General features: G+C 37.2%; 1 protein-coding gene and 1 non-coding gene across 2 annotated transcripts; both read right to left on the bottom strand.

The window, feature by feature from the left end:
- Window positions 1-10013: 10013 nt before the first annotated feature.
- Window positions 10014-10086, bottom strand: trnar-ucg (transfer RNA arginine (anticodon UCG)). Its single transcript has one exon. It is a non-coding gene; the product is annotated as a tRNA-Arg (tRNA).
- Window positions 10087-19360: 9274 nt separating this feature from the next.
- rhcga (Rh family, C glycoprotein a) lies at window positions 19361-27031 on the bottom strand. Its single transcript, XM_067400332.1, has 11 exons — window positions 26788-27031; window positions 26456-26648; window positions 26065-26215; window positions 23466-23613; window positions 23205-23371; window positions 22979-23116; window positions 22758-22894; window positions 21577-21701; window positions 21270-21343; window positions 21052-21125; window positions 19361-20206 (listed from the first exon to the last, which is right to left on the bottom strand). The coding sequence occupies exons 1-11, from the start codon at window positions 27011-27013 to the stop codon at window positions 20173-20175; spliced, it is 1467 nt and encodes a 488-aa protein (XP_067256433.1). The 5' UTR covers window positions 27014-27031; the 3' UTR covers window positions 19361-20172.
- Window positions 27032-27243: the final 212 nt, after the last annotated feature.

Genomic DNA, 27243 nt, shown 5'->3' with positions numbered 1-27243 from the left:
TATTTGTCATTACTAATTTGTCTTTTAAATGCAAAGTAGTTTACAATAGGCTATATTTGTGACAGTAACCGTAACCACAATAATGACAGATCAAAATTGGTCCTTTACAGGGTTCAAACCTTCAATTTTTCAGTTTCAAGCTCATATCCTTAACAAATGCATGACCACTCAATGCTGTAGAGTTGTTGTTGTTGTTGATGATGTTTTAGGACCTAAGAATAAAACTAATGTTCCTCTGTATTTTTCTATGCTCAATCATAATGGCCTGCTACCGCTGTCGAAGCACACAATGAACGGTCCCATTTAGTGGGCAACAGTAGGAGGAACTGAGCTGGCTGTCAATCAGGGGCCAGCCTGGGGCCAGAGGTTAGTAATCAACTCTCATTTCACTTTAATGTTGGCAGAGATGAGTGGACACTCACCATAGGTCATGCTCTTTAATAGTACAGTCTGTGCTCTGCAACATGGCACCTGTGTAATCACCCACCACTACACCCTAATGGGACGTCCTAGTGTTACGTCTATAACCATAATTACACCCTTTCAAATGCTTTGCCACTGAGCTGAGAAGAAATGTGCTGGAGAACAGCTATATCATGGGTGGTTAGGGGAACAGGTCCATTTTTATGACAGGACTTTAAATAGCAGGTTCACACTGTTTTTTTTTTTCTTTTTTCTGAGAGTACTAGGTGAGATAGAGCAGAAAATACAGCGAGCTGTGATTTAGCAAAGACATGATAGATCTACAGTATAGTAATAAAGTCATTAATTACTCACCCTCATGTCGTTCCAAACCTGTAAGACTTTCGTTCATCTTCGAAACACAAATGAAGATCTTTTTAATGAAATCTGAGAGATTTCTGTCCCTCCATAGAAAGCTACACGACTACCACTTTGATGCTTCAAAAAGTTCATAAAGAGATTGTAAAACTAATCCATATGAATCGAGTGGTTTGAACATGTTTAACATTTGTTCTCGCACGTGAAGCAGTTTCGGTCGTAGCATCTGGACTGAATCAGCGATGATCGATTCATCTTTAAATTTTGGGAAAATCTTTTGAACTTGAACTGCGTAGGTAAATCACGCTATAGCTCTGGTCAGTCTGACTTTTACGGGACACTTGGCACTTTTGTTGCCATGTATCGATGCTAAACAGCCCTGTCACAAACTTCTACCTCGACTTCACAAAGATCTTAATCAAATTTACTCAAACCAGGCCCCAAATTCTTGTGTGATGGCCAATTTCGGTTGAGCTTCTGTTTATGTTCGTTGATCAGTTTTGTGAATACAAGCCTAAATTCAATCTGTTCATCATATAAAGCGATCGTGTCTCTTCAGAAAATTTTGACTAAACCACTCAAAACATTATTTTGTGTATTTGACTGTTTAAGAGCAATAAGCAGCGAAAAATAACTCAGTTTAGAACTGAGAGGCGGCTTTATGTGGCGCACTTTGGGTTTGAGCACAAAATCTGCAGGAATAATTAAAATTATGTGCAATATGCACAATCCCATGCCGAAATTCAAGCCCTGTAACACCAACAATATTCATCTGGAGCAAATGTAACGATTGAGGGGAGGAGGGTTTGTGTGTCGACTTGCTGTCAGAGAGATGAGAGAGAGAAAGAGCGGCTGGTATTGTGTGTCTGTTCTGTGGAAAATGAGTATTGGAAGCGATGCAGATATTTCAGTGTTGATATGTATCGAAAAATCGATATTTTTGACAACACGACATTGCACAGATGCCTTTTTAAAAGACTACATTTGAAAGATGTACATAAAATTCAACCTTTCAAAGTGGCTAGTAGGAGTTACTGCTGAAATCTACCCTCATTTGGCAGGTTGGCGGGTGTTAATGTCAAGCCCTGGTCCTACTGCATATAAATCTATACTTTCACATGCGCTGTTCCAGAGTTTCCTATAAATGTCTGTTGATTATGAAGGGCATGAAAGGCACTTGACTTCACACCGTTGTTCATGTAGCCACTCTTTAGCAGAACATGAGAGCATCGACAGGGTCCATAATGCTTCCTTGGCTTTGGCATGCGAAGCAATCATTGCGCTTAATGACTCGCACAAGTAATCATTATGGAAACCTCAACATGCTTAACAGCTAGCAATACCAAATAACTGCATTGCAAATGCAAAACCATCAGGATGGTGAAAGGTAAGAGCAAGGTTAAAATGACTCATTATTCCATATAGATTTGTTCCACTGCTCGGGGTCAAAGTATTAAGCTTCTTACAGTAGGTTATGAGTCATTGTACAAAGCCTTAGGATACCAATAATTTCTGAATGGCAATATACTGTGAAAAATTCCTCACAGTAGCAAATTGATGTGCTCCTGGGCCTATCTTCATGTTTCTGTCACACACTTATGATGTATAATGTCTGAAGGAGAGATTAAACGTTTTGTCATAGAGAATACGGCTCAAATATAATCATGCGTATGAATTACTGCAATTGCAGTACTGTCGAGAATCTTTAGATACATAACCTGAAATGCTTGAGGGATTAGAAGGTAACAACGGCTTCATTTTGATGGTTTAATTTCAACCTCCATGTGAGAATTCCCATGGATTGAACACAATAGACGGTGCATCTGGAATGCAGTCTAGTCTACAGAGTGGCAGATTAGTTGCCTCAGACTGACTTTTTGACCCCAGTGTCTGGGAATTGCGTCCTCCGATGGTAGTGGGAGGCAGAACATACACTTTTGAAAACCAGAAATCTGATCAGACGGTGCCTGTGATGTCTGAGTCAATGGAGTAACATGACTCCACCCCTCCTGCTCCACCCATCCTCGTCTGGCAGTCTTTGCACTTGAACATGGCTCAGTCTGGTTCCAGACAAGGGTCTGTCTGGGATGGTGTCTATTAAGAGGCTTTTGAGGGCGTATCTCCCCTTGTGCATCCTATGTGGTGCTGTCATGCTGAAGCGAGTCTCTGGGAACCCCAGAATGGTTCCCAGGGGCCTCACGTGTTCTTTGGTTCTCAGAGCTGCATGCAGAGATATGAATATGCATGCTTTGATAAATGGAGTCTGGCTGAGTTGTGATTGTGAATTAGCTGTTCTGCTTTATGTCCTGGAAAGTTAGTATGTAGAGGCCCCATTGACCATTCTCAGGACCCTGATTTCAATGCAAGAGACTGTCTGGGGTTGTGTTATCAAAAATATTTTGATATGTATCGATACAGAAATATCTGAAACGGTTCCAGTACTCCTTTTCTGCAGTAGTGATATACTGATACCAGCTGCGCATTTTCACTCTCTCTTCTTTCTTATGGTGAAGAAAGAAGAGCCTCCTGCCTCCTCGTTTAATTCGCTCAGGTTGAATAGTGCTTGTATTGCACATAATTTTACTTGTTTTGAGCTCACACTAAAAGCGCTTGCACCACTGATCTATGTAAGTGGCGCTCTCATAAAGCCGCCTCTCAAACAGCCCGCGAGTACCAAATTGAGTTCTTTTTCGTGGCTTATTGCGGTCAAATACAGACAAAATTATGTCAAAACTCCCGTCTTAACGAGTATTTACAGTCAGTTTGGGAATGTAAATAGTTGAGAGAAAGCACATGTAACAGTATATTGGATTCGCGTAGTCTCTTAAAGTGACAGCAGCCTAATAAACCTGCTGCTGTCTGTCATGTTAATCAAAGAACAAAAGACTAAGGGTACATTTACACGACAACAATACGCTTAAAACTGAGAAGTTTTCACGTACAGACGACACCATTGTCAAAACGATCCCCACACATACAATCTGTGAAAACGACTAAAAATGCTGTATTCTGCTGGCAGGCCATTAGATGGTGATGAAACACTTTAGACTGAACATGTATGTATGTGCATGACAATCGTTTTCACAGATTCGCGTTTTAGTTGTTTACACGGAGACCGTTTTCGAAACTTGCACTTTGAAACCTGTTTTCAGGCCACCAAAACACTGTTGTCGTGTAAATGAATGGCCATTTTTTCCATTTTTAGTTGAAAACAGTGGGGTGTAAACAGCCCCTAAGAGAAAATCACTTGCTGCTCTTAACTGAAAAAAATGTTTACAATAATAATAACTATCCAGTGTTATTTTACATTTGATAACTTTCATTTCTGTAGTATTTCTTACCTACTACTTTTATGTTTATTTAATTTGTCTCTTTATTCTATTGTATTTATTTGTGCTACCTTTTGCAATTAGTTTATTTGCTCTTATTTTTATTTTTTTAGTAAATTTAGTTCAACGGTTCAAATAAAGCCTCACTGTGCTCTGTGTAAGCTATTGCAACAAAATTATCAAAACATTATGAAATAATAAGAAATTATCTGTATGGCGGTATATATTGCAGTTTTCCCCATGGTATCGAATATTGATATTTTTTAAGGTATCATATCAAAGTTGAAAATTCCAGTATCGTGACAACACTAGTCACTGGACTCTTCTTGCAGAAGATATTGTCTCTTTTTACCTGGGAGGGTTTATGTTAATTAATTAAGTAGGTTGCCAGTGACAGCTAGAAAACAGCATATTCCAATATTACCCTTTCAAATTCATGGCATACAGACACATTTGAGAAGAAATCAAGAAATATGGGCATATCGAAACCTTAAAATACTGCTGTGCCCCAGTAAAAAACTGATCCTTGCCTGTCAATGGAGATCACCATATTATGACCTGAGAATCATTTTTTCTGATAATATTTCACCAATCATGTCAGATTCGCAAGTGAATCACTTTTGATCTAATCGGTCAAACAGCTTTACAAAAAGGTCTGAAATTGTTTGTGATTCAGTTTGATTCATTCAGACCGTTCATTCACACACTGAATTGTTTTCAACTGTTTCTCACATCGAAATAGTATCAGGATGCTTTATAAAACAAAAACAAAATAAAAAGAGCGTTCACTCTAAAAAATGCTGGGTTAAAAACAACCCAAGTTGGGTTAAAAATGGACAAACCCAGCGATTGGGTTGTTTTGACCCAGCTGTTGGGTTGAATCTTAAACCCAACCTGCTGGGTAGATTTATTTAACTCAACTAATGTTTAAAAATTACTTTATTGATCACTTAAAATGAACCCAAAATAGGTTGGAAATTAACATTTATTAATATGTTTAGTTAATAATAATTAAATAATGTATTAAATTGCTTTTTAATGAATGTTCACCTTTTGATATTATTGTTGCCTCTAGTAATTATGTGTCTGATTTTTAATTTCCAACATATTTGGGGTTCATTTTAAGCCAGCCATATAGTCATTTTGAAACAATAGTTAGGTTAAATAAAACTACCCAACAGGTTGGGTCAAACATTTAACCCAACCACTGGGTTAAAAGTGTTGGATGAGATGGATATTTACCTTTACAAACCCATTTTTGGACACAAAACTTGGCAGTGACTTCTATCTTTTGCAGCTATGAGTCTTTATTGCACATGCAGCTTGTCAATGACTCTACTGCAGGTGAAGACAATTTATATCCCATATCCATAACAGTACATACAGTCTCAAACTACAGGTCACTTTTTTTTTTGATAGAGGCATGTGCCCCGAAGGCTAGAAACGCTCTAGAAGTGTGGAAATCAGCCAAAGAGCAATCAGGGAAATCGGCCCTGCCCATATTCAGCCCACTGCATTCAAAGCAACGTTTTGTTCCATGATGGTACCACCCAGTAAGTCTGGGGTCCCCTTCACAAGGAATCGGGTCCCACATGAGGTATGCAACCGACCTGTCATTCAGCAGCCATCAGGAGAAAAAGAGATGTTTCAGCCAAGACAACAATGCTGCCAGACGGCATAGCGTGCACTCCTCCACTTTCTGCCCTGCCTAGCAACCACTGTCCAGTGACAGAGAGGCTTCATCCTTAACAACAAGAGCACAGAGATGGAGAGGCCTTATACCTTAGCAACAAGGCCCCTGCAACTGAGAAGGCCGCTTCTCTAAGTGTGACTGAAAAGACGTCCCTCTCCCCGTGTCCCCCACCTCTCTTTCGGGTGTGAAGTTCATCTGATGGCTCTGAAAAGCGGACCCTCCCCCTCTCAGACACTTGTCAGATGGAGAAAAGAAAGGGGCAGATACTTGGTGGATAAGATCATGACTAATCTGTTGTTTTTTGCTTCCAAGATCCGACAGGGCCTCTAAAAAAAAAAAAAAAAACTCACAAGGGCTGCTGGCAGCAGCGCATACAGATGACGCTGGGACTCCTCTCTGGATCAGGGGTGGGAATGAGGGTACAAGGGGCTACCAAGCCTTTATTTGGGTGGGAAACAACTTTATGACGAGGTGCAACTTTTTCCCCTGCATTTTAAAATATTTGAGGTTCATTATATATTCCATTATATATTAAATGTACCTTTATGGATATTTAATTTGTGACTTCACACATTTTATTATACTGTATGTAAATTTTTGCAGGTTTTTCAAAGCAATTACTTTTATTAAGTATGGATGCAGTAAATTGGTCAAAAGTCGCAATAAAATCTTTTATACTGTTACAAAAAATCTTCTGAACTTTCTATTCATCAAAGAATCCTGAAAATGAATAATAGTTTCCCAAAAATAAGAAGCAGCACAAATGAATTCAGCATATTAGAGTGATTGCTGAAGGATCCTGCGACACTGAAGCCTGGAGTAATGATGCTGAAAATTCAGCTTTGATCACAGGAATAACTACATTTTAATACACAGTAGTGGCCAAATGTGATGTCCGGAAGGGTTTTTAAAGACCCTAAAAGTTTGATAGAGTGAACAAAATATGAGAAAAACATTTTTAAATATTTTAAATATGAGGGAAGAACAAAACACTAAACTTGGTTAAGTTGCTTATCTGACAAAATTATTTGGCAAGCTACAGGTTTTATTTTACTGTGCACAAAATACATAAAAACTATGAGCTCAAAGGAAAAAGCATACATTGACTACAATAAAATCAATATTAATAATTTTTGGTTGGTTCTCTCTTGTTTTGCATAATTTCTTTGTATGATTTCTTTGTAAAATTGTGCAATTTAGCATGTTTCTTTGTGTTCTCACAAATAAACAATTGACTCGAAGCACAGCTACGTAATATGATCAAAAAATCTTTTCACATTTTAAATAATATTTAAATAAAGAGTGAAGATGTCAGTTTTGCTAGGCCGAAAATTACTTTTGGCCACTACTGTATATTCAAATATAAACATTTTAAATAATATAATATTTCACAATATTGCTGCATTTTAATCAAATAAATGGAATACTGGTGAGCATAAGGGACATTTTTAAGCATTTTTATTTATTTCAATGAAACAAATGACTATATTTTAATTCAATAATGTTTTTTATTTAATATTTTGTATTTTAGGGGATTTTATGGTATTAACTTATATTTATGCTGTAGTTATAATCCATTTATTCACTTTTTGATCATAGACCTGAAAATGAAATTTCCAAATTAAACAACATTTTTTAATGCTTTAAAGCACAGACTTAATTTTGGTATCTTTTCAAAGACGACACATGGCAAATTATTGTGAAAAAAAGTTACAGTGAAAATAAAATTTTACATTTATTGTGAAAAATGCATAAAAATACTATTATCAATCGATATATCGCCCAGCCCTAAGAAAGTAAATATTATAAGTATTAGTTATCTGTGAGCCACACAAAAGCTGCTTTAAAATATCTTTCAGCTTTCTTCACTTCACAGATGCACATCACCTCAGATCTAAAAATCAGAGCCGATCCAAAAAAACAACGAGACATTTCCTGTGAAGAACCCTGAAGACGCTATGCAAAGGATTTAGATACTAAATTAATCTGTCTGATAAATACATACCTGTATTTGACTGAATGCTGTTTGAATTTAGTGGAAGCTGTGACTCTTCCTTTAAATCTTTTTCTTCAGAAAAATCCTGTGAAGTGTTTGTGAACAATCAAAGTTGAAAGAAAATCTAGGCCTATTAGAAAACTAAATACCATGCCATTACATGGTACTTTGATATATAGCATGGTATTGCATGATTACCGTTGGATGTGAAGTGAAGCTATTATCTGTATCTGAAGGGATAACAAAAATATTAACTTTTGGAATTCATCTAAAAGTTGGTCAAACTCAACCCATTTTTGTTAAATATTAATTAGAAGTATTTGTTTCACACCATTCAGATACTGCAATATTCTCCACAACCCAGAGCACATGTCAGTCAATAAGAAACTTTACATAAGAAACTTGCAAAAATGCAGGTAATGACTAGGTGCCTCCTTTGCACATCACCTTAAACACACGTTAAACACCAGCAGATGGTGGAACAGAGGGAGAGAGGTGTTTCCTTTGCTCAAGTGCTTTTGTGTGACAGCTTGCCCTGTAAGTGCATCCCTACTTCAGAGCTCTCTGCTTTTCTTCTTCTTGGTCAGGTAGCAAGCCTTTTTCCATGTCCACTGAAGGAAAATAATGTGTCCCTGTCTGTGTCACTCAACAGAGGAATCGATCAAAGGAGCCAATCAGTTTATTCCAACCAATTAGTCCCCTTTTTGCCCTGAGCATTGGCTTAAAGGAGCCGGCCATAATCATCGGTTCCACCTCCTAATTAGTTGTAATTCTAGTGCTGACATGGCTTAAGATCCTCATTTAGAGGGCTTGTCACTCTGGGGGTGGGAACGTAGCACGGGGAACAGGAAAGGCTACCGTCTCTTTAAACACGGCAGATGTGTTCGTCTATTGATTGCATCCCTCCTCCTCCATATTGAGCAGTGTACAGCTGATAGGAGAGCTGGGAAAAGGAGGATTGGCCAAATAAAAAAAGGTGAGATGAGTGGGTTAATAAAGAGATCCACAAGGCCTATTCAGACCATGGACAATAACTATAACAATAAAGTTTTAAAAATAGTCCACACTGCAACTCTAAAGGCCCGTTCGCACCAAGAATGATAATTTGGCATCCACAGCAGTGGACAATAATGTTCTGTTTATTATAGACAGTTTCAACGGTAACAACCATAAACATTTTGTGACCCACACTTAAAGGAACACTCCACTTTTTTGGAAAATAGGCTCATTTTCCAACTCCCCTATAGAGTTAAACAGTTGAGTTTTATCGTTTTCGAATCCATTCAGCCGATCTCCGGGTCTGGTGGAACCACTTAGCTTAGCATAGTTCATTGAATCTGATTAGACCGTTAGCATCTCGCTCAAAAATGACCAAAGAGTTTCAATATTTTTCCTATTTACAACTTGACTCATCTGAGATACCTTCACCTTCAGATTTTTGATGTGCTTTCCATTCTGTGACAGTAAACAGTAGGAGCTTAAGAATAAAGATGGCGCTTGAAAGACGCGTTTGCCAATCACGTCGAAGCGCTATAACATTTGCAGCCAATCAGAGAGCGCCATTCTCAAAATTTTCTTGACATTTTCGACATTTGACCAATCAGAGTAGACAGAAATGTTGATTGCGCGTTTACGCTTATCACCGCTAGGTGGATTCAGGAAGCTAGCCAGATGAGCCAAAAGGGGAGTGTCAGAGGTCAAAAAAGTTCAGTAGACGAGCATCACTGCTACGGAGGTCAGCATCATATTTATATCAAAGTATATTTTATATAAAACACATATTACGGAAAACGGGTAAGAACGCATAATTTAATTGCATATTTGAATATGTTGTGTTGTGGCTTATTTTTAAGAAATCATTTTGTTTTTTTGTTCAAAACGGTTTAACCTAAGGCCAAAAAAAAAAAAAAAAAATGTCTGGCAAAAAATCCCATAAAGCCATGTCGGACGCTAAATGGATTTCACGTCACAGAAGTTTGGCCATCAAATGAAGGAAACAGGCCAGCTCCTAGACAGAAAAAGTGGCATGACATATATCAAAAGGTGAGTGTATACTTTTGTTATTTATGCATGATAGAATATTTCCAAATAATCTACAGATGCTTTCAAGTAGGTAGCATTTGTCATCCAATTTGTGAATCGTTCTGTCGAATCTTTTCAAATCAGCACGAACGATTTGTGTTTGGCAAATGGTTCAATTAACCCTTTTAAAACTCGACCCCGGCAGGACTCGAACCTGCAATCTTCTGATTCGAAGTCAGACGCCTTATCCATTAGGCCACGAGGCCGATGTGTTCCAGTAGGTAGCATTTGTCATCCGATTTGTGAACCGTTCTGTCGAATCTTTTCATTTCGAACCTGCAATCTTCTGATCCGGAGCGCCAGCTGCCGAAGGATAGTCCGACAATATGGGGCAGATGTTGAACAATGTTGAACTTCGGATGTCATTTCTATCGAGAAATTACTATTGCAGTAATTAAATATTTTAGTTCTCACCAAAGCTCACTCTATTTAGCTATAGATCATTAAACATAAGCAATCCTATCGATTTACGATGGATACAATTATTTACTGCCCTACGTTTTCTTGTTTGAGAAGCCATTTCTCTCGGATATGTGTCACGAGAAAAGACAATTGCAACTTTTATTTCATGCCGACTTTAACAGGAATGATACCATTGAAATCACTTTCAAAGTGTTTTTTTTTTTTTTTCAGATGATAAGGGTAAAAACATTGACAGCCAATCAGAATCCATCCTGCTTTAAAGAGCTTGAGCATTTAAAGTGGTAGACAACAAAACTGCAGAGCGTGATTATAATAAACAACTCACCTCATCGTGCATTGGTGAGGAGGTGATATAATAATCGTTCTTAGTGTAAAAGGGCCTATTGTTTTGTAACGTAAAGGGTTAGTTCACCCCAAAATGAAAATTATGTCATTTATTACTCACCCTCATGCCGTTCCACACCTGTAAGGCCTTCGTTAATCTTCGGAACACAAATTAAGATATTTTTGTTGAAATCCAATGGAGACCTGCATAGCCAGCAATGACATTTCCTCTCTCAAGATCCATTAATGTACTAAAAACATATTTAAATCAGTTAATGTGAGTACAGTGGTTCAATATTAATATTATAAAGTGATGAGAATATTTTTGGTGCACCAAAAAAAACAAAACGACTTCTATAGTGATGGCCGATTTCAAAACACTGCTTCAGGAAGCTTCAGAGCGTAAAGAATCAGGGTATTGAATCATGATTTTCGTGTGTCAAACGGCCAAACTGCTGAAATCACGTGACTCCGAACTGCTGATTCGATACAAAAGATTCATAACGCTCTGAAGCTTCATGAAGCAGTGTTTTGAAATCGTCCATCACTATATAAGTCGGTATTTAGCTTTATAATATTAATATTGAACCACTGTACTCACATGAACTGATTAAGGCTGCAGTGGTTACTGCAGGGCTTAATGCTCGATTTTTTTGCAAGGCCGTTCACATTTTCAATTAAATGCAACCTTTTGTGATCTCCTGTGTGAACGTGAAATGACCCAAAAGTGACCCGCATGCGCAGAAGAGTACACAACGGTCAACGACGTCACTCGTCGTTTGTTCCAGGCTTTAACCTCCTTGTATTTGGCTCGGAGGCTTTTTATTTTTCGCTGGCATTGGAGCCAGGATCGTCTGTAACCACGCTCGGCCATTTCGCTGGAAATGTTTTCGTAAACCGCCCGCTTCCGATAAGAGCCCTCGAGTTTGGCCTGAATAGAGCTGTCACCCCAAATATTAATTAAATCTGTGACCTCGCTTCCCTTCCATTGACTGGTCTCAGCAGCATCGTCCGCCATGGTTGTTGTTTATCTTCTCGTTCCCGCCTACTTCAACGCACAATTATGACATTTGTAGCGTATCAATGACGTACGGGTCGGATACATGTGGTCTGGATGTTCAGACGGAGGTCGCATTTGAAAAGATCGGATACGTATCGGATTCAGGACCACATACCCAAGTGGCCTGGGTCACATTTGAAAAGATCGGATCTGTGTCGTTCAGACTGTCATGAAAAGATCAGATACAGGTCGCATAGGGGCAAAAAAATCGGAATTGGGTCGTTTCAGCCTGCAGTGTGAACGTAGCCTAAAACATGTTTTTAGTACATTAATGGATCTTGAGAGAGGAAATATCATTGCTGACTATGCAGGCCTCACTTGGATTTCAACAAAAATATCTTAATTTGTGTTCTGAAGATTAACAAAGGTCTTACAGGTGTGGAACGACATGAGGGTGAGTAATAAATGACAGAATTTTCATTTTTGGTCAACTAACCCTTTAAAGAAAACTGTCTTCATTATTCTGCAGCCTAATTTCAAATTTAAAAGCTATCTTTTTGCAACATAATCCTGAAATATATTTTTCTCATCCAGCATCCCAACAATCAAGCACAGAGAGTGACTGAAAATGCAAATAATGTTTTGAAAAGAACTGCCATTATATGGACTATGGCTCCATCCTTCCCACGTCCATTCACACTTTTCCCAATGCAGGTGGATCCTCTAATTAGAAGTACATTTTAGTTTGAGCTGCTCGTGCTCCATCTTTATTGTCCCACCACCACTGACAATTTAATTCCCGACTCTTTGCCTCTTGTATCTGAATCAAAGAGCTGGACTGCTATGCATTGCCGTAAATGGACTCCTATATTTATTGTCCATGGGGTCATATTCTCTCAAACCTGACCCTTTGACCCATGCGAATGGATTCATGGCGCACTGAAAAAGCCTGATTCAGTTTTAACAAGGCATAATGCTCTTGGTGGTAGAAACCAATGAATACGTATAAAGGAACAGCCGACATGAGAAGCAGTTTGGGAAGACCAGCACACGAGAGAAGGAAGGTCCTCTAACAAGGGAACAAATAATGAGGATTAGCATGACAAGCAGGGCAGGGATTGAGGGCCTATGATGCTGTATATGAACTTTTCTCTATATGCACTTAAGGAAACCAAGACTAAGAAAGGACTGATTTACACTCACATGCTTTATTTTAACAAGAAAAATTAAGCTTAATTTCACATTAGAAATGGTACAACAGTTGCCCACTTATCAGCTTTGATTTGATCCTGGAATTGATAAGATTACAGACCAAACTGAAATGCGAAAATAACGGACAGAGGCAAACTCATTTACTAGTGAGTTTTGTATAAAGGAAAGAAAGGAAGGATGGATGCATGCATGATAAGCAACGATAAAAATAGAAAAAAAAATTTTTTTTATTTATTTTAAATTTCAACAAAACATTATTTTAGTCCTCACAGACAATTTTTCATAATAAATAAAAATATACATAAGCAAAAAAGGTGTTGGATGAAGCCTTTGCCTGTTATGCCTACCCTTTGTACATATTTAGTAAGTATCACTCTTCTCAATAGATTTGATAATTGCATTAATTTTAGTTTCATATGTTTTTTGAAAAACCTTTATTTTCAGCAAAACATAATCTAAAATGGCCAAGTAAATTTGGTCAAATTTAACACTGTAAAAATGCTGGGTTAAAAACAATCTAAGTTGTGTTGAAAATGGACAAACCCAGCGGTTGGGTTAAATTTTTGCCCAACATGCTGGACAGTTTTATTTAACCCAACTATTGTTTAAAATTAATATATGGCTGGCTTAAAATGAACCCAAAATCAGACACATAATTACTAGAGGCAACAATAATAATCAAAAGGTGAACATTTATTAATAAGCAATTTAATAAATGTTTATTGTTTAATTATTATTCATTAAATTTATTAATAAATGTTCATATATTAAACATATTAATTTTTTAACATACTTTGGGTTCATTTTAAGTAAGCAATACAGTCATTTTTAAACAATAGTTGGGTTAAATAAAACTACCCAGCACATTGGGCATTGTCCATTTTCAACCCAACTTGGGTTGCTTGTAACCCAGCAATTTTTAGATACTGACAAATAAATATCTTTATTTCATGAATAAGGAATACCACTGTGTTTTGGGGGTTATACACACTTAAAAATGCTGGGTTAAAAACATCCCAAGTTGGGTAGAAAATGGATAAACCCAGTGGTTGGGTTAAATGTTTGCCCAACCTGCTGGGTAGTTTTATTTAACCCAACTACTGATTAAAAATGACTATATGGCTGGCTTAAAATGAATCCAAAATAGGTGAGAAATTAAAAATCAGACACATAATTACTAGAGGCAACAGTAATAATCAAAAGGTGTACATTTATTAATAAGCAATTTGATAAATGTTTATTGTTTATTATTAATTATCTTATTAATAAATGTTCATTTATTAAACATATTAATAAATGTTAATTTCCAGCATATTTTGGGTTCATTTTAAGTAAGCAATACAGTAATTTTTATACAACAGTTGAGTTAAATAAAACTACCCAGCACGTTGGGTAAACATTTAACCCAACCACTGGGTTAAAACAACCCAACTGCTGGTTTTGTCCATTTTCAACCCAACTTGGGTTGTTTTTAACCCAGCATTTCTTTGAGTGTAATTAAACAATAAACATTTATTAAATTGCTTATTAATGTTCACCTTTTGATTATTATTGTTGCCTCTAGTAATTATGTGTCTGATTTTTAATTTCCAACCTTTGGTCCATTTTAAGCCAGACATATAGTCATTTTTAAACAACAGTTGCGTTAAAATAAAACTAGCATGTTGGGCAAACATTTAACCCAACCGCTGGGTTTGTCCATTTTCAACCCAACTTGGGTTGCTTGTAACCCAGCAATTTTTATATATTGACAAATAAATATCTTTTTTCATGAAAAAGGAATACCACTGTGTTTTGGGGGTTATACACACTTAAAAATGCTGGGTTAAAAACAACCCAAGTTGGGTTGAAAATGGATAAACCCAGTGGTTGGGTTAAATGTTTGCCCAACCTGCTGGGTAGTTTTATTTAACCCAACTATTGTTTAAAAATGACTGTATTTCTTGTTTAAAATGAACCCAAAATATTTTGGAAATCAAACATGTATTAAGTGTAATGAATAATAATTAAACAATAAACATTTATTAAACTGCTTATTAATAAATGTTCACCTTTTGATTATTATTGTTGCCTCTAGTAATTATGTCTGATTTTTAATTTCCAACCTTTGGTCCATTTTAAGCCATATAGTCATTTTTAAACAACAGTTGCATTAAAATAAAACTGTCTAGCACGTTAGGCAAACATTTAACCCAAACGCTGGGTTTATCCATTTTCAACCCAACTTGGGTTGTTTTTAACCCAGCATTCTTTAGTGTACCATCTGACAACCTGAAATCTAAAAATGCCATAAAAATATCAAATCATTACTGATCTCGACACACAGGCTGCATCTAAAATCGTGTACTCTCTTGAGTAGGTACTTATTTTTACATTGCAAGCATTATAAAAGTATGTTCTATATAGTATGAATGCATGTAGTATGAACGTAATCCGGATGTACTACATCCGCCATGCTGTCTTTATCATGTGACCTACCAGCGTCAGTTGCGTCGCTTCACCTCCATTCACAAATCCTCTCCCGTGGACTCATGGGGTAGTAAAGTGTCCCTCGTATATATGTGCACTTCAGGATCTCTGAAGTGTGCATAGTAGGTCATCCGGGTAACTTACTGTGAATTCAGACATACTTCTTTTGTCACATACTGTACAATAGGGAAGTATGCGATTTCAGAAACTCAGTTTAACCCTTAAACAGGACCTTCATCTTTGCGACCCAAGCAAAATGAAGCGTTTTCCCCCAACCACGAGTAACGAAGGATTCAGTGACAGATTCTGGGTAAAAAGGTCTGTCGACACAGATGTACCAATCAGCCCTTAAGAGTGATATAATTATCAGGTCAGGAGGGGAAAGACTGCTGAATGAAAGACGCCACCTTTCCTCCAGCCCCCCCCACTCACTGCCCACCATTATACCCAAGCAACAACAGGCCAATTTGTCCATGAGGCCCTTGTACCCACACTCCCTGCCGAGTTATTTAGCTCCTCTCCTGCTCTTCAATGGCAGGTACTGATTAGAGGGGCTGCAATCTCCCTCCCTGTTCCCTTTAAAAAAAGAGAAAGAAAAACTAGCCCCCTTCATCCTGGCAATCTTTAATCTGATTACAGGCTTTCTACAGCTTTTCAGACAAGACCGGCCATGTAGGACAATGGCAGGCCAAGTGGTTCCACACACAGCCTCTGAGCTATGTGATCCAAGTGTGGATCTCTGGGCGCTCTAACTCCACTGGCAGTTCTTTTCAGAGTAAACTAAGGCTGGGTCGGCCCACCTGCCCGCTCCCCTTCACACAGGGGATTAACGAGAACATCTCTGTTACAGGAGCGACACCCTCCCCTCCTCAGACCCTGACCCCCCCTCGTCCCCTGCAGACTTGTTTGATTAGAGAGGAGAAGAGATTTGACCCCGGCTCTCTTGCTTTCAGCCGCTCTGCTCGCTGCGGCGCTAGATCCTGAACTCCGGGCCCCGCCTCCCTTTTCTACATCCCCATGGGAAAGCCGCCTGGAATCAGTGGACGTGCCGGCGTGCTCCGCTGCCATCCGCCTCGTTTATACCTTGTAATCCCTCAAACCTGAGTGAGCTGTTGTGTATCTGCCCGGACATTTTTTTTTTTTACTTGTTTGACTTCAGTAATGCTTAAAAAAAAAATTACTGCATAACATTTTGATGGTGGGGTTTTTGTAAAAAATGTGGGAAAAAAATGGGAAAAATTAGGTGATGTGTCAAACTGCATAGAAAAATACTATCAAAAAAAGAAAGAAAAAACTGTGCACAACTAAGCAGAAAAAAGAAGCATACTAAAGTGTACGCTCACAAAAAAAAAAAAAATGCTGGGTTAAAAACAACCCAAGTTGGGTTGAAAACGGACAAACCCAGCAGTTGGGTTAAATGTTTGCCCAACCTGCTGGGAAGTTTTATTTAACCCAACTATTGATTAAAAATTACTATACATCTGGCTTAAAATTAACCCAAAATATTTTGGAAATTAAAAAACAGACACAATTATAGAGGCAACAGTAATAATCAAAAGGTGAACATTTATTAATAAGCAAACTATACACTCTAAAAAAAATGCTGGGTTAAAAACAATTCAAGTTGGGTTGAAAATGGACAAACCCAAAGGTTGGGTTAAATGTTTGACCCAACCTGCTGGGTAGTTTTAACTCAGCTGTTGTTTAAAAATTATTATTGCTTGCTTAAAATGAACCAAAATATGTTGGAAATTAACATTAATTTGTTTAATAAATGAACATTTATTAATAAGTGTAATGAATAATAATTAAACAATATACATGTATTAAATTGGTTATTAATTAATGTTCATCCTTTGATTATTATTGTTGCCTCTAGTAATTATGCGTCTGATTTTTAATTTCCAACATATTTTGGGTTCATTTTAATCCAACCATATAGTCATTTTGAAACAATAGTTGGGTTGAATAAAATTGCCCAGCACATTGAGCAAACATTTCACCCAACCGTTGGGTTAAAACAACCCAATTGCTGGGTTTGTCAGGATTAAATTTGGAAATACTTTTTGAAAATAATTCTTCTTACATTTTTGTGTATAGTATCCCTACTTTTGGCAATGAGCAAATAAGAATGAGATGTAAAAAAATTGTCACACTGGAAATGGAAGGTTGCATTGTGGGATACAGTGTGCTTTACTGCATATTTTGGGAAATATTGTGCTCAATAGCCTTTCTGGCCGCAAATTTAAACAGCACTTTTTCCATAGTAAATCCTGAAAAATAGAGATAGAATCCACAATTTATGTCAAAGTGAGTAGACAAATAATATCAAACAAACAAATACAAGCAAAAAAAAGTGTACAACAAAAGAAAAAAAGAAGCAAAGTTTCAGTGCTTGTAGCCAAGTATATTTGTACAAGCGTCGGCAGTCAGAACTTTAAGCCAAAATTAATTTGTCACACTGGAAAGGGAAGGTCAAATCGAGTACATTGCATTGTGGGATACAGTGTAAGCTGCACATTTTGTTAATGTTGTAGTATTTTATGCATAAAGAAAATGTACATATATTATTGTGCTCAATAATATACACTGCAGAAATAGTATTCTTCTTTTTGGCAGCAACATCAACCTGTTCTGCAGAGTATGAGTCAGGTGTCAGTAGCACTGATAATAGCACATCTATTAAATTCATGAACATGAAATCATGCACAAACTGAAGTCCTTCATAAAGACATGAAATCTCTCAATACCATCATCGGCGTCTTGCTGTGCTCATTCACAAAAGCAGCGTGTATTTGAAGTTCATTAAATGTCACGGTGATTGATCAGGAAATGACCCAATTGACCCCGTTTGACCCTCTACAAGGAGTCTATTTCCATGAGAATGGAGGAGTTTGGCCTGAGGGTGACCAGAAAACACGCTAACAGATGACCAGCAGCTCAATTAAAGAGCGTTTTGTTGTGATTTTGACAGATAACCGTTAATCACCGCGTGTCTCTAGTAGTTGTACCATTACACGGTATTAGTAGAATAAAACCAAAAGCAACTTTGAGGCATTTTTAATTTAATGAAACCTGAAATCTACTGTTTGACCTGCAGATATCACAACATGCAATAACAAAACAAATGAATTCATTAACAAGATTTTTTCGTTTAACAATACTCTTGCCATGTCACGACAACACGAACCAAACTCTTCCAGTCTCAGCTTCAACTATAGTGTTTGAGGGTCAAAGTTGACGTATGAAGACTATAAGCTGGCATTATGCCAATTTGTTACATTGTTGCATATGTTTGAAACAGGAAGTGAGACTGGAATTACTTGTTTCAGGCAGTTCAGAATCGATTCTTTCTTTTAAGGCGAGACACTACAGCCTTTCAATTTTAAGATTTTGGTCTTTTTGGCTTTCTAGTGGTAAGAAAACATCCAAAATCCACATTTAAGGATTTATTTTTTTGACACTTTTTCTATTTGTCTATAGATTTCAATTACAATACATATTTTTAAAGGCTGTTTTCTCAAAATGAGTTTTTACACTGAGCCATATATCTCCACTTCAGAAGCACCAAACTATAGTTTTATTCCTATCTATATTCTGAAGGGATTTGTTCATATATAACTTGCCAGATTTACAACATTTTATTTCAAATAAAAATTGAGAACATTTATTTTGTTATGGAGTGATAAAAAGAGATACCCAATGTAAAAACCTTTGACTCTAATATGTCAAAAAAAATGAAACAAGAATTCTGAACCTAACTTCATCCAATGTTCATATTTTTGTTTAAGAGTATGCAAATTAGTGCATTTTTAAGTAAATAATATGCATATTTAAACATAACATTTTAGAAAACTTGTAATGCAAAAAATGTTTGAAATTCTTATTGTAATCAATCCAGGGATGTATGTTGATAACTATTAGTTTTTTTTACCCTATTAACCTGCAGTGTTTCTCCTTAAGAGACAATAACTTTCAAGTCCTTTTACATTAACAAACAGCTACATTATACACTACATGAAAGGTAATATTTAAAAAAATCATAGTGGAGACACTTTAAAACACTCAAAAACAAGTAATTTTGTGAAGAAGGGAGATTTTAAGGGACGTTTAGCAGAAATATGCGTAATTGTCTATTTATATTTGAGAGAATTAAATCAACATTTTTTTTATTGTCGTTCGTAAAATGTGAATTAAACAAACATTTAACAAAGAACACCAAAGTCATTGAGCAGAAAGATTGTAATATTGCCTTTTTATTTTTTAACATTAGGCAAAGAATATGAAATAGCAAAGAATATAAAGCTTTATAATGACAAAATTAAAAGAAATTACTATTATCATTCATGGTGATATTGACTTCTCATTTAATCCTTAACAGTCTACATACAAGGAAGGAAACAATATCACATCACTGTACACTTGAAAATAACTAGATAAATAACTAACACAAGAACACATTCATCATATCAAAATTGTAATAGCCTAGTCAATTCATTAACACAGAAAACATGAACATTATTGTATAAAGTACAATAATTACTATTTCATTCTTTTCCAGAATGATTGAAACTTAATACAATTTAAGTTTAAAACTTGTTGTACAGGTGAATTATGAAATATGCATCAGTTTTAGAAATTATAAAACGTCGTGATTAAGTTAATTTGAGGACTCTCAAGCATAAAGACTTGAAATTGAACAAAGAGCTGACCCTTGTAGCCTTGCAGGCCAATACCTTGAAAAGATATTACAGAGACTAGATTCTCTTGAGCACAGACTTGGTCTGAACATTCCTTCTGTCTAATTTCCCCCTCCAATATGATGTGATCAGGTTCATCTTTTGTGCATTCCTTAATTCTTACATTAGCTCTGTTCCATAGAGAAGTTAGTATCTGACCTGAATGATGAAAAAATAAATGCATATATTTAGGACCTTAAAACAATTAATTCATTTAAAAAAAAAAAAAAAAACTTAAATAGTTATGTAACACATCATCTTGGTCATTTTGCATAAATATGGAGTTGATGTTTAATTAATTATTAATTTAATAATTCATAATCTAATTTATATCTTTACTGAAATGCTATACTACACAATTATCAGATCATCATGCGTTACAGTGATCAAATGCACTTAAAGCTGGAAATATATTATGTGGTGTGTACTGCCATCTAATGGTGATGTACTAGAATGCAGCAAGCACTTTTACAGCATAGTGACCCCATACTTCTACTATAAACAATTTCATAGTAACCAAATAAATTGTATGTTCTATATGTAACCCTGGACCACAAAACCATCATAAGTCGCACAGGTATATTTGTAGCAATAGCCAACAATACATTGTATGGGTCAAAATTATTGATTTTTCTTTTATGCCAAAAATCATTAGGATATTAAGTAAAGATCATGTTCCATGGAGATATTTTGTAAATTTCCTACCGTAAATATATCAAAAATGTATTTTTGTGAGTAGATATGCATTGCTAAGGACAACTTTAAAGTCGATTTTCTCTTTTGCACCCTTAGATTCCACATTTTCAAATATTTTGGCCAAATATTGTCCTATCATAGCAAACCATACATCAATGGAAAGCTTATTTATTCAGTTTTCAGATTATGTATAAATCTCAATTTCAAAAAAATGACCCTCATGACTGGTTTTGTGGTCCAGGGTCACATATATAGTGTATTATATAGTTACAGTATATTCTCAATAGATCAAGAGAATCTATACTTACATGCCAGGATTTTTGCCGACCATGTGGGAGTTGTACTCTAGAATGGGAGGGATGCTCTCCTCGTCTTCAGGCACCTGTAAAGAAGGATTTTTTTTCAAACTCAACCCAGACATAAAGAATTCACACTGGGAGAAACTGGGCTACTTGTCATTACATTCTCATTTGAGTTCCATAGTGCCACCTAGCTGTGAAACAAGTAAAAACAAATTCAAACTCACCTCCCAGTACACCTCATCATCAAAGCAGTTGTCATCTGATGGGTCTCCCCAGAATGGCAGTCTCAGGATGCAGCCTGTTTTTACATATACCAGTGTTATTATAGATAACTAAAACTAAAAACATCATTATTTTTTAATCATTAAAATAAACAATAACTGTAATTATACACACAAATATGTTCTTTTAATTATTAACATCTCAATGATACTAATATGACATATTTATATTACATCCTCATGCAGCTGCTAAATTTTATATTCTTACGTGTGGACGTGTTTTGTTTGTTTGTTTGTTTTGGATGCTCACCTACTATAATTCCACCTACAATCCCAAAAACGAGAGCAACACAGATACCAGCTGCCTGGAAGCCTCCTTGCGTGGCGGGTGTCCTGTTAGCATATTTCCCTTTAAAATCAAAGGTGTTTACCAACCTGTTGAAATAAATGGATTTGTATCAGCAACATACAAAGTTTTGATATTCAAAAATACAAGCAATATTTTATAATATTATTGATTTAACTGCACTGAGCTTGAACTGAATTAAGCAGGATAATGAAACTACCTTTCCAACATTTTCAGTTAATTGAATTGAATCTGAATTGCTGAAAAATGACACTATCGTCTTCTGTAGAGCTGCTTATTGCTGAACTTGTTTCAAAACTGATTAACTTTGCAACACTGACATGGGCTAAACGGGACCAGAGCCAATGATTTAGTCTGAAATATGAATTAAAAAATAAATAATAATGCCATTTTATTTGTCTTATCTTATTATTTATTATTATTATTTGTGTAGAGTGAGTAACGCTATTTGTTGTTAGAATGACAAAAAGTTAAATGACAAGTTACATTTTTAGGCTGCTATGCCTCAGCAGTCTAATGGTGCTCGTCAATGTCAAAATGATCGAGATGGCCAATCAAATCAAAGGAGGCGGGTCTTACTGTCATTGTCACAATGCAATGTGAGTTCGTGGAAAGATGTAAATATGAAAGTTAGACAACTGCTTTTAAACTACTCAACTTTTCTTGTGAAATTTCGCTGTTTTTAATTAAAAATGCGATCATTATTAATGTGGGCTAATTTATAAATGAATGTGACTAGGCATGCGTCACTCGCTCGTGTGCATCTCGTCATATCCATAAACAAAGAAAAGTTGCTCCGGCTACTTTGACACATGTCTGAGGCATAAGTTAGTTTTTTATTATTATTTTTTTTTTAGTTTTTTGCTTATTAATCTCATTAACTTTAACTCTGTTTTAGTGTTATTTTAACATTATTTAGAGAGGGACCATATGTACTCTGGAGATTTTGCTGTCTATAAGAAAGAACCATATTCATCTGCACAGAGCTGAAGAAGCACAACCAAAACAATTTTCTTCTGCAAAATGCATGCAGTTTTGTGTTTTAACTGCTAGACAGTGTACCTTAAATCAACTTTTCATGAATTAATAGTTGTATACTAACATAACTAAACAGTCACACTCACCCTTCATGTCCATAGACACTCTCGCTGGCAGCAGCCGCTGTGATGGCACCTACAACTCCTCCGAGGAGCCCGGGCATGGCATGCAGGTTGTGGATGCCACAGGTGTCTTGAATCTTCAGGTACTTCTCCATGAAGGGCTGCACAGGGGGAAAAAATAGGTATAAATGAATCGGTTTTCACAGCGCAAATGACGCTCGAATCTGCTCTTCTGTCACACTCACAGTGAGCACCAGGTAGCCGAACGTGGACAGTATCCCACAGAAGAAACCCACGATGAGCGAACCGTAGGGTGTGATCATGAACTCGGCCGCTGAGCCCATGGCCACGCCCCCAGCCAGTGTTGCATTCTGGATATGCACCTAAGTTGCACAAAACAGGTGCAATGTTACAAATCACAGATTAGATGCTGCAGACATCATTGGGATATAATGAAGTGCTGTAATTTACCATGTCCAGTTTTCCCTTCTTGGCAGAAAGGCTGGATATGGCAAATGTAGTAAGTACAGAGGACGCCAGAGCAAGGTAGGTGTTTATGGCCGCCCGGTGTTGACCATCTCCATGATCTGAGATGGCGGAGTTGAAACTGGGCCAGAACATCCAGAGGAAGAGGGTCCCTGGAAGAGGAAACATTTTCAGATAAAGGACTGGGTTTTTTTGTAAAAGGCTCATGTAAGATCTTATCAAGTGTATGTACTGTGTGTAACATACCGATCATAGCAAACACATCAGAGTTGTAGACAGAGCTGCCCAGATGCTTGCTTTGGTCTAGCTTCGGTCGATACAGAATCCATGATATTGTCAGACCGAAGTAGCCTCCAAAAGTGTGGATGACCATGGATCCACCAGAATCACGAACCTGTGAAATGCAAGAACAATTTGTTAAAATCACTTTGATTTAGGAGGACATTTTCAGAATGATGAACTTAAGGGTTATCATCAAGGCGAACCCAAACACAAAAGAAGATATTTTCCGTAGTATTTTCGAGTATTTTAGTATATTCGATGGGGTCCAATCAGCTGTTTGGTTACTGAAAGTTTTGAGAAGAAGTTCGTACAGGTTTGGAACAACTTGAGGGTGAGTAAATGGTGACAGAATTTTTGGGTGAACGGTCTCTTTAAGTAAAATAAAGCGGAAATAAATTGTCGTTTGACTGTATGTTTATCAATGTTAAAAACAGTTGCTGCTTCATATTTGAATGGTATCAGACACAATTTTGTATGGTTTCATATTTAATCTTAGTTTTAAATGACATTAATTATCCTAATAACAAAATTATTAAAAATGTAACAATGAAAAGTATAACAATAAAAGCTATAATAAATATAGCTGCAAGCAGCAATTACGGGGCCAAGCACAAAAACGGCACAATAAGCCAGCCAACATGGCCGGGAACATCAGACCAACTGCAACTATGAGCAATTAAAGACCTATTAAGATCATTTTAGGAAAAAGAGCTGAAAAATGATCAAAAATGAGGATTTACTGGTTCATCACTTTCCACCAATAGGTGGCGCTGTGACCATATTCATGTGGTATGGTCAGAGTGAGTTGACAATGACAACAGCAAAGTTTGGTGTCAATATGTCAAAGCATTGCAGAGGTGCAGCTTCAAGAGTCGTTTTTGCATCATGCCTCAAATTCGTTGCTCCGGTATACGAAAACTGTTTGATGTATCGACTTGAAATCTATAACTTTTTGTCGGCATGGTCTGAAGATGATGCGATTCGATTTTGGTGAAAAACGGAGCTGCGGTCTCGGAGGAGTTTGAAAAAGTAGGTTTTTAAAGAAAAACAATATGGCGGACAGGAAGTTCAGCCGACTATGGCAAATTTGATATCTATGTTCTCGGCATGACCCAAGGAATCATTACAATTGGTCAATATAGTCAAAAGTTATTAGCATTTTTGTAAATTTTGTTATAACTTTTGACCACAAGGTGGCGCTGTGCCAAAACTTTTTGAGTATTGTCAGGGCATGTGTAAATATTGTTATAATTCACACAAAATTGTTCATGTACGTTTTATGATACCTGATCTAGGAGTGCGCTTCTCCTTTAGGTGATGCGAGGTCACACTATGACCTAATTTCCTGTCCTGTCTCCTCCTCTTCCCTTTTGAAATTTGATTCGATGGAAGAGAGTGTTATAAGGGCCATGCGATCTGAGGCTGCTTATGTCTCTGTTAAACAGTAAAACGATCCAGTGAATCAGCTGCCTGCTGTCCCGTGTCTGTTTCTGCATCCACACAACGTAACACAACGCAGACCAAGTTTTAACACCCGGTGTCGCTGGCCGCACATCACGCTGGGCATAAGCGAGCCGCACGGGTTACACATGGTGCCAAAGATGCATACCGAGTTTCGTAATGATACGTTAATGGGTTCATAAAATACAGCATTTTAGCACAAAACTCAAAATGGCCGATGGCCAAAATGGCCGATATGTAAAAAATTGGATATCATTCAACTCGGCATGATGCTCCGAATCCAACGTGATCAAATTTATCATTTTTGGACAAACACGTCAGAAGTTATATGTAAAAATAGCCATTTTTCATATCTCCTCACCAGTAGGTGGCACAGTGCCAAAACACTGCATGGCAACTCAGGTCATGCTTGTGATGACATGTACCAAGTTTGGTCTGAATACGATAAAGCGTTGCGGAGATACAGCCTTATGTCTATTTACGCAAGCACTACGTACAATTCGCTTGCATGTTTTTCAAAAACGGTTTGAGGAATTGACTGGAATTCCATACATTTTTGTTGGCATGGTCTGAAGATGATCTGGTTCAATTTTTGTGAAAAACAGATTAACAGCCTAGGAGGAGTTAGAAAAAGTACGTTTTTCAGAAAATTCAAAATGGAGGAAAAATTTTCCTGACGGAAAATTAGGTCATAGGGTGCAATCGATTTGTCTTGACCCAAGGAATCAGATGGAAAAATTTTGTTTCTAGCCCTTACAGTTCAAAAGTTATTAACATAAACATGAGTGCAACTTTGGACTGCTGGTGGCGCTAGAGAGATTGAGTTAGAGACTCCAAATTTGCTATGGGAAAAGGTCAGACTGTCTTCTAAATGTGTGCCAAATTTCACAACTTTTTACCATACGGTTCTATGGGCTGCCATAGACTTCCAGAGCGGAAGAAGAAGAATCGAAAATAAAAAGAAATCTAATGATTACAATAGGTGCCTACGCACCTTCAGTGCTTGGCCCCTAAAAAAAAAAAAAAAAAAAGAACGCCAATTGATACAACAGGTGCCTCGGTGCTTGGCCCCTAATAATACTAAAATAACACTGCTACTCACATGGAGAAGATCAAGAATGATGTATTCCTCAACCGCAAACAGTGTGATGCCAAATAGTGTCAAGATCATCAGTTGCACTGGACTGACTTTTCCCAGGAGAGCTCCATATGCAATGAGGCATCCCGCCACACAGAAATCGGCATTGATGATACTGACAGAAGCAAGATGGGAAATGAAACTTTCTCTGTATCAGCTGTATCACATAAGTCATTATCTTCTGATGTATTGTTCAAGTAATGCCCATGATTTAAATGCCCACATGATTTAAATGCCCACATGATTTAAATGGCCATCTGGTGCCAACTATATGGCACGTACTTCATTTGCCAGAGTAACCTTAAATAAATGAATCAAAACAAGTTATTCTAAGAAAGCGAGGTGCCAAACATACCTCTCAATGCCGATCTTAATTTTGCCATCAACTGGGTCCAGAGAGTGGAACCAGCCCTGCATGAGCAGAGCCCACTGCAGACCAAAGGCGGCGATGAGGAAGTTGAATCCGACCCCGCCGAAGCTGTAGCGCTTCAGGAAGGTCATGAGAAAGCCGAAACCCACAAAGATCATCACATGTACGTCCTGAAAACCTGAGAAGGCGGAGTGGTGGAGAAGGTTAACCTTCATAACTTTCTACGTACTGAAAGCTCAACAAAACATTATTTTACTCTTTAAACATGACATGAACTGCCTTAGCAATATCAAACCCTGCAGAACATGAATACTCACTTGGGTATCTGTAGTAGAAGTCGTTCTCGATGTCACTCGTGATGTTCTTCTCGTGTTTGTGCTCAGCCCAGTGCGCATCTGATTCTTCATCGTAACGCACAAACACTCCAAACAAGATGATCATGGCGATCTGCCACACGAAGCAGACCGCAGGCAGGCTGATCCGGATGTTAGGGTTTTTGGTCGGGCACCAGAAGCCTCGGCAGCAGTCGACGAAGTTCCCCATGGTGAAGTTAAGAGATGATCGGTTGGGTGAAGCTCTCTTGTATTTTCTGAGTCGGGTGCAGCTGTATTTATAGCTGGTAATCTGGAGGTGTGTCTCTGCTCACCTGTTGCAGGTGTACCTTTTGGAAATGAGGGTGGCCGTGACACTCACCTGACAAGACTGATCAATATCTGGTATGGTGTCTGACTGACTTTTTTTTTTTAAAAGAGATCATACTTGTCATAATTATA

The sequence above is a fragment of the Chanodichthys erythropterus genome, chromosome 11 (genome assembly GCF_024489055.1).
Source record: "Chanodichthys erythropterus isolate Z2021 chromosome 11, ASM2448905v1, whole genome shotgun sequence".
In the NCBI taxonomy this organism is placed as follows: Eukaryota; Metazoa; Chordata; class Actinopteri; order Cypriniformes; family Xenocyprididae; genus Chanodichthys; species Chanodichthys erythropterus.
The sequence above is the reverse complement of the archived record's forward strand: the minus strand, read 5'-3'. Positions and strand labels throughout refer to the sequence as shown.

What these genes read in the sequence shown, in the direction of transcription:
- rhcga (XM_067400332.1), bottom strand. Translation starts at nt 27,013, where the DNA reads ATGGGGAACTTCGTCGACTGCTGCCGAGGCTTCTGGTGCCCGACCAAA. An exon ending in TCATTCTTGATCTTCTCCAT is followed by an intron (nt 23,614 to 26,064) that starts GTGAGTAGCAGT and finishes TGCATTTCACAG; the next exon opens with GTTCGTGATTCTGGTGGATC. An exon ending in AGTGTCTATGGACATGAAGG is followed by an intron (nt 21,702 to 22,757) that starts GTGAGTGTGACT and finishes TTATTTCAACAG; the next exon opens with GTTGGTAAACACCTTTGATT.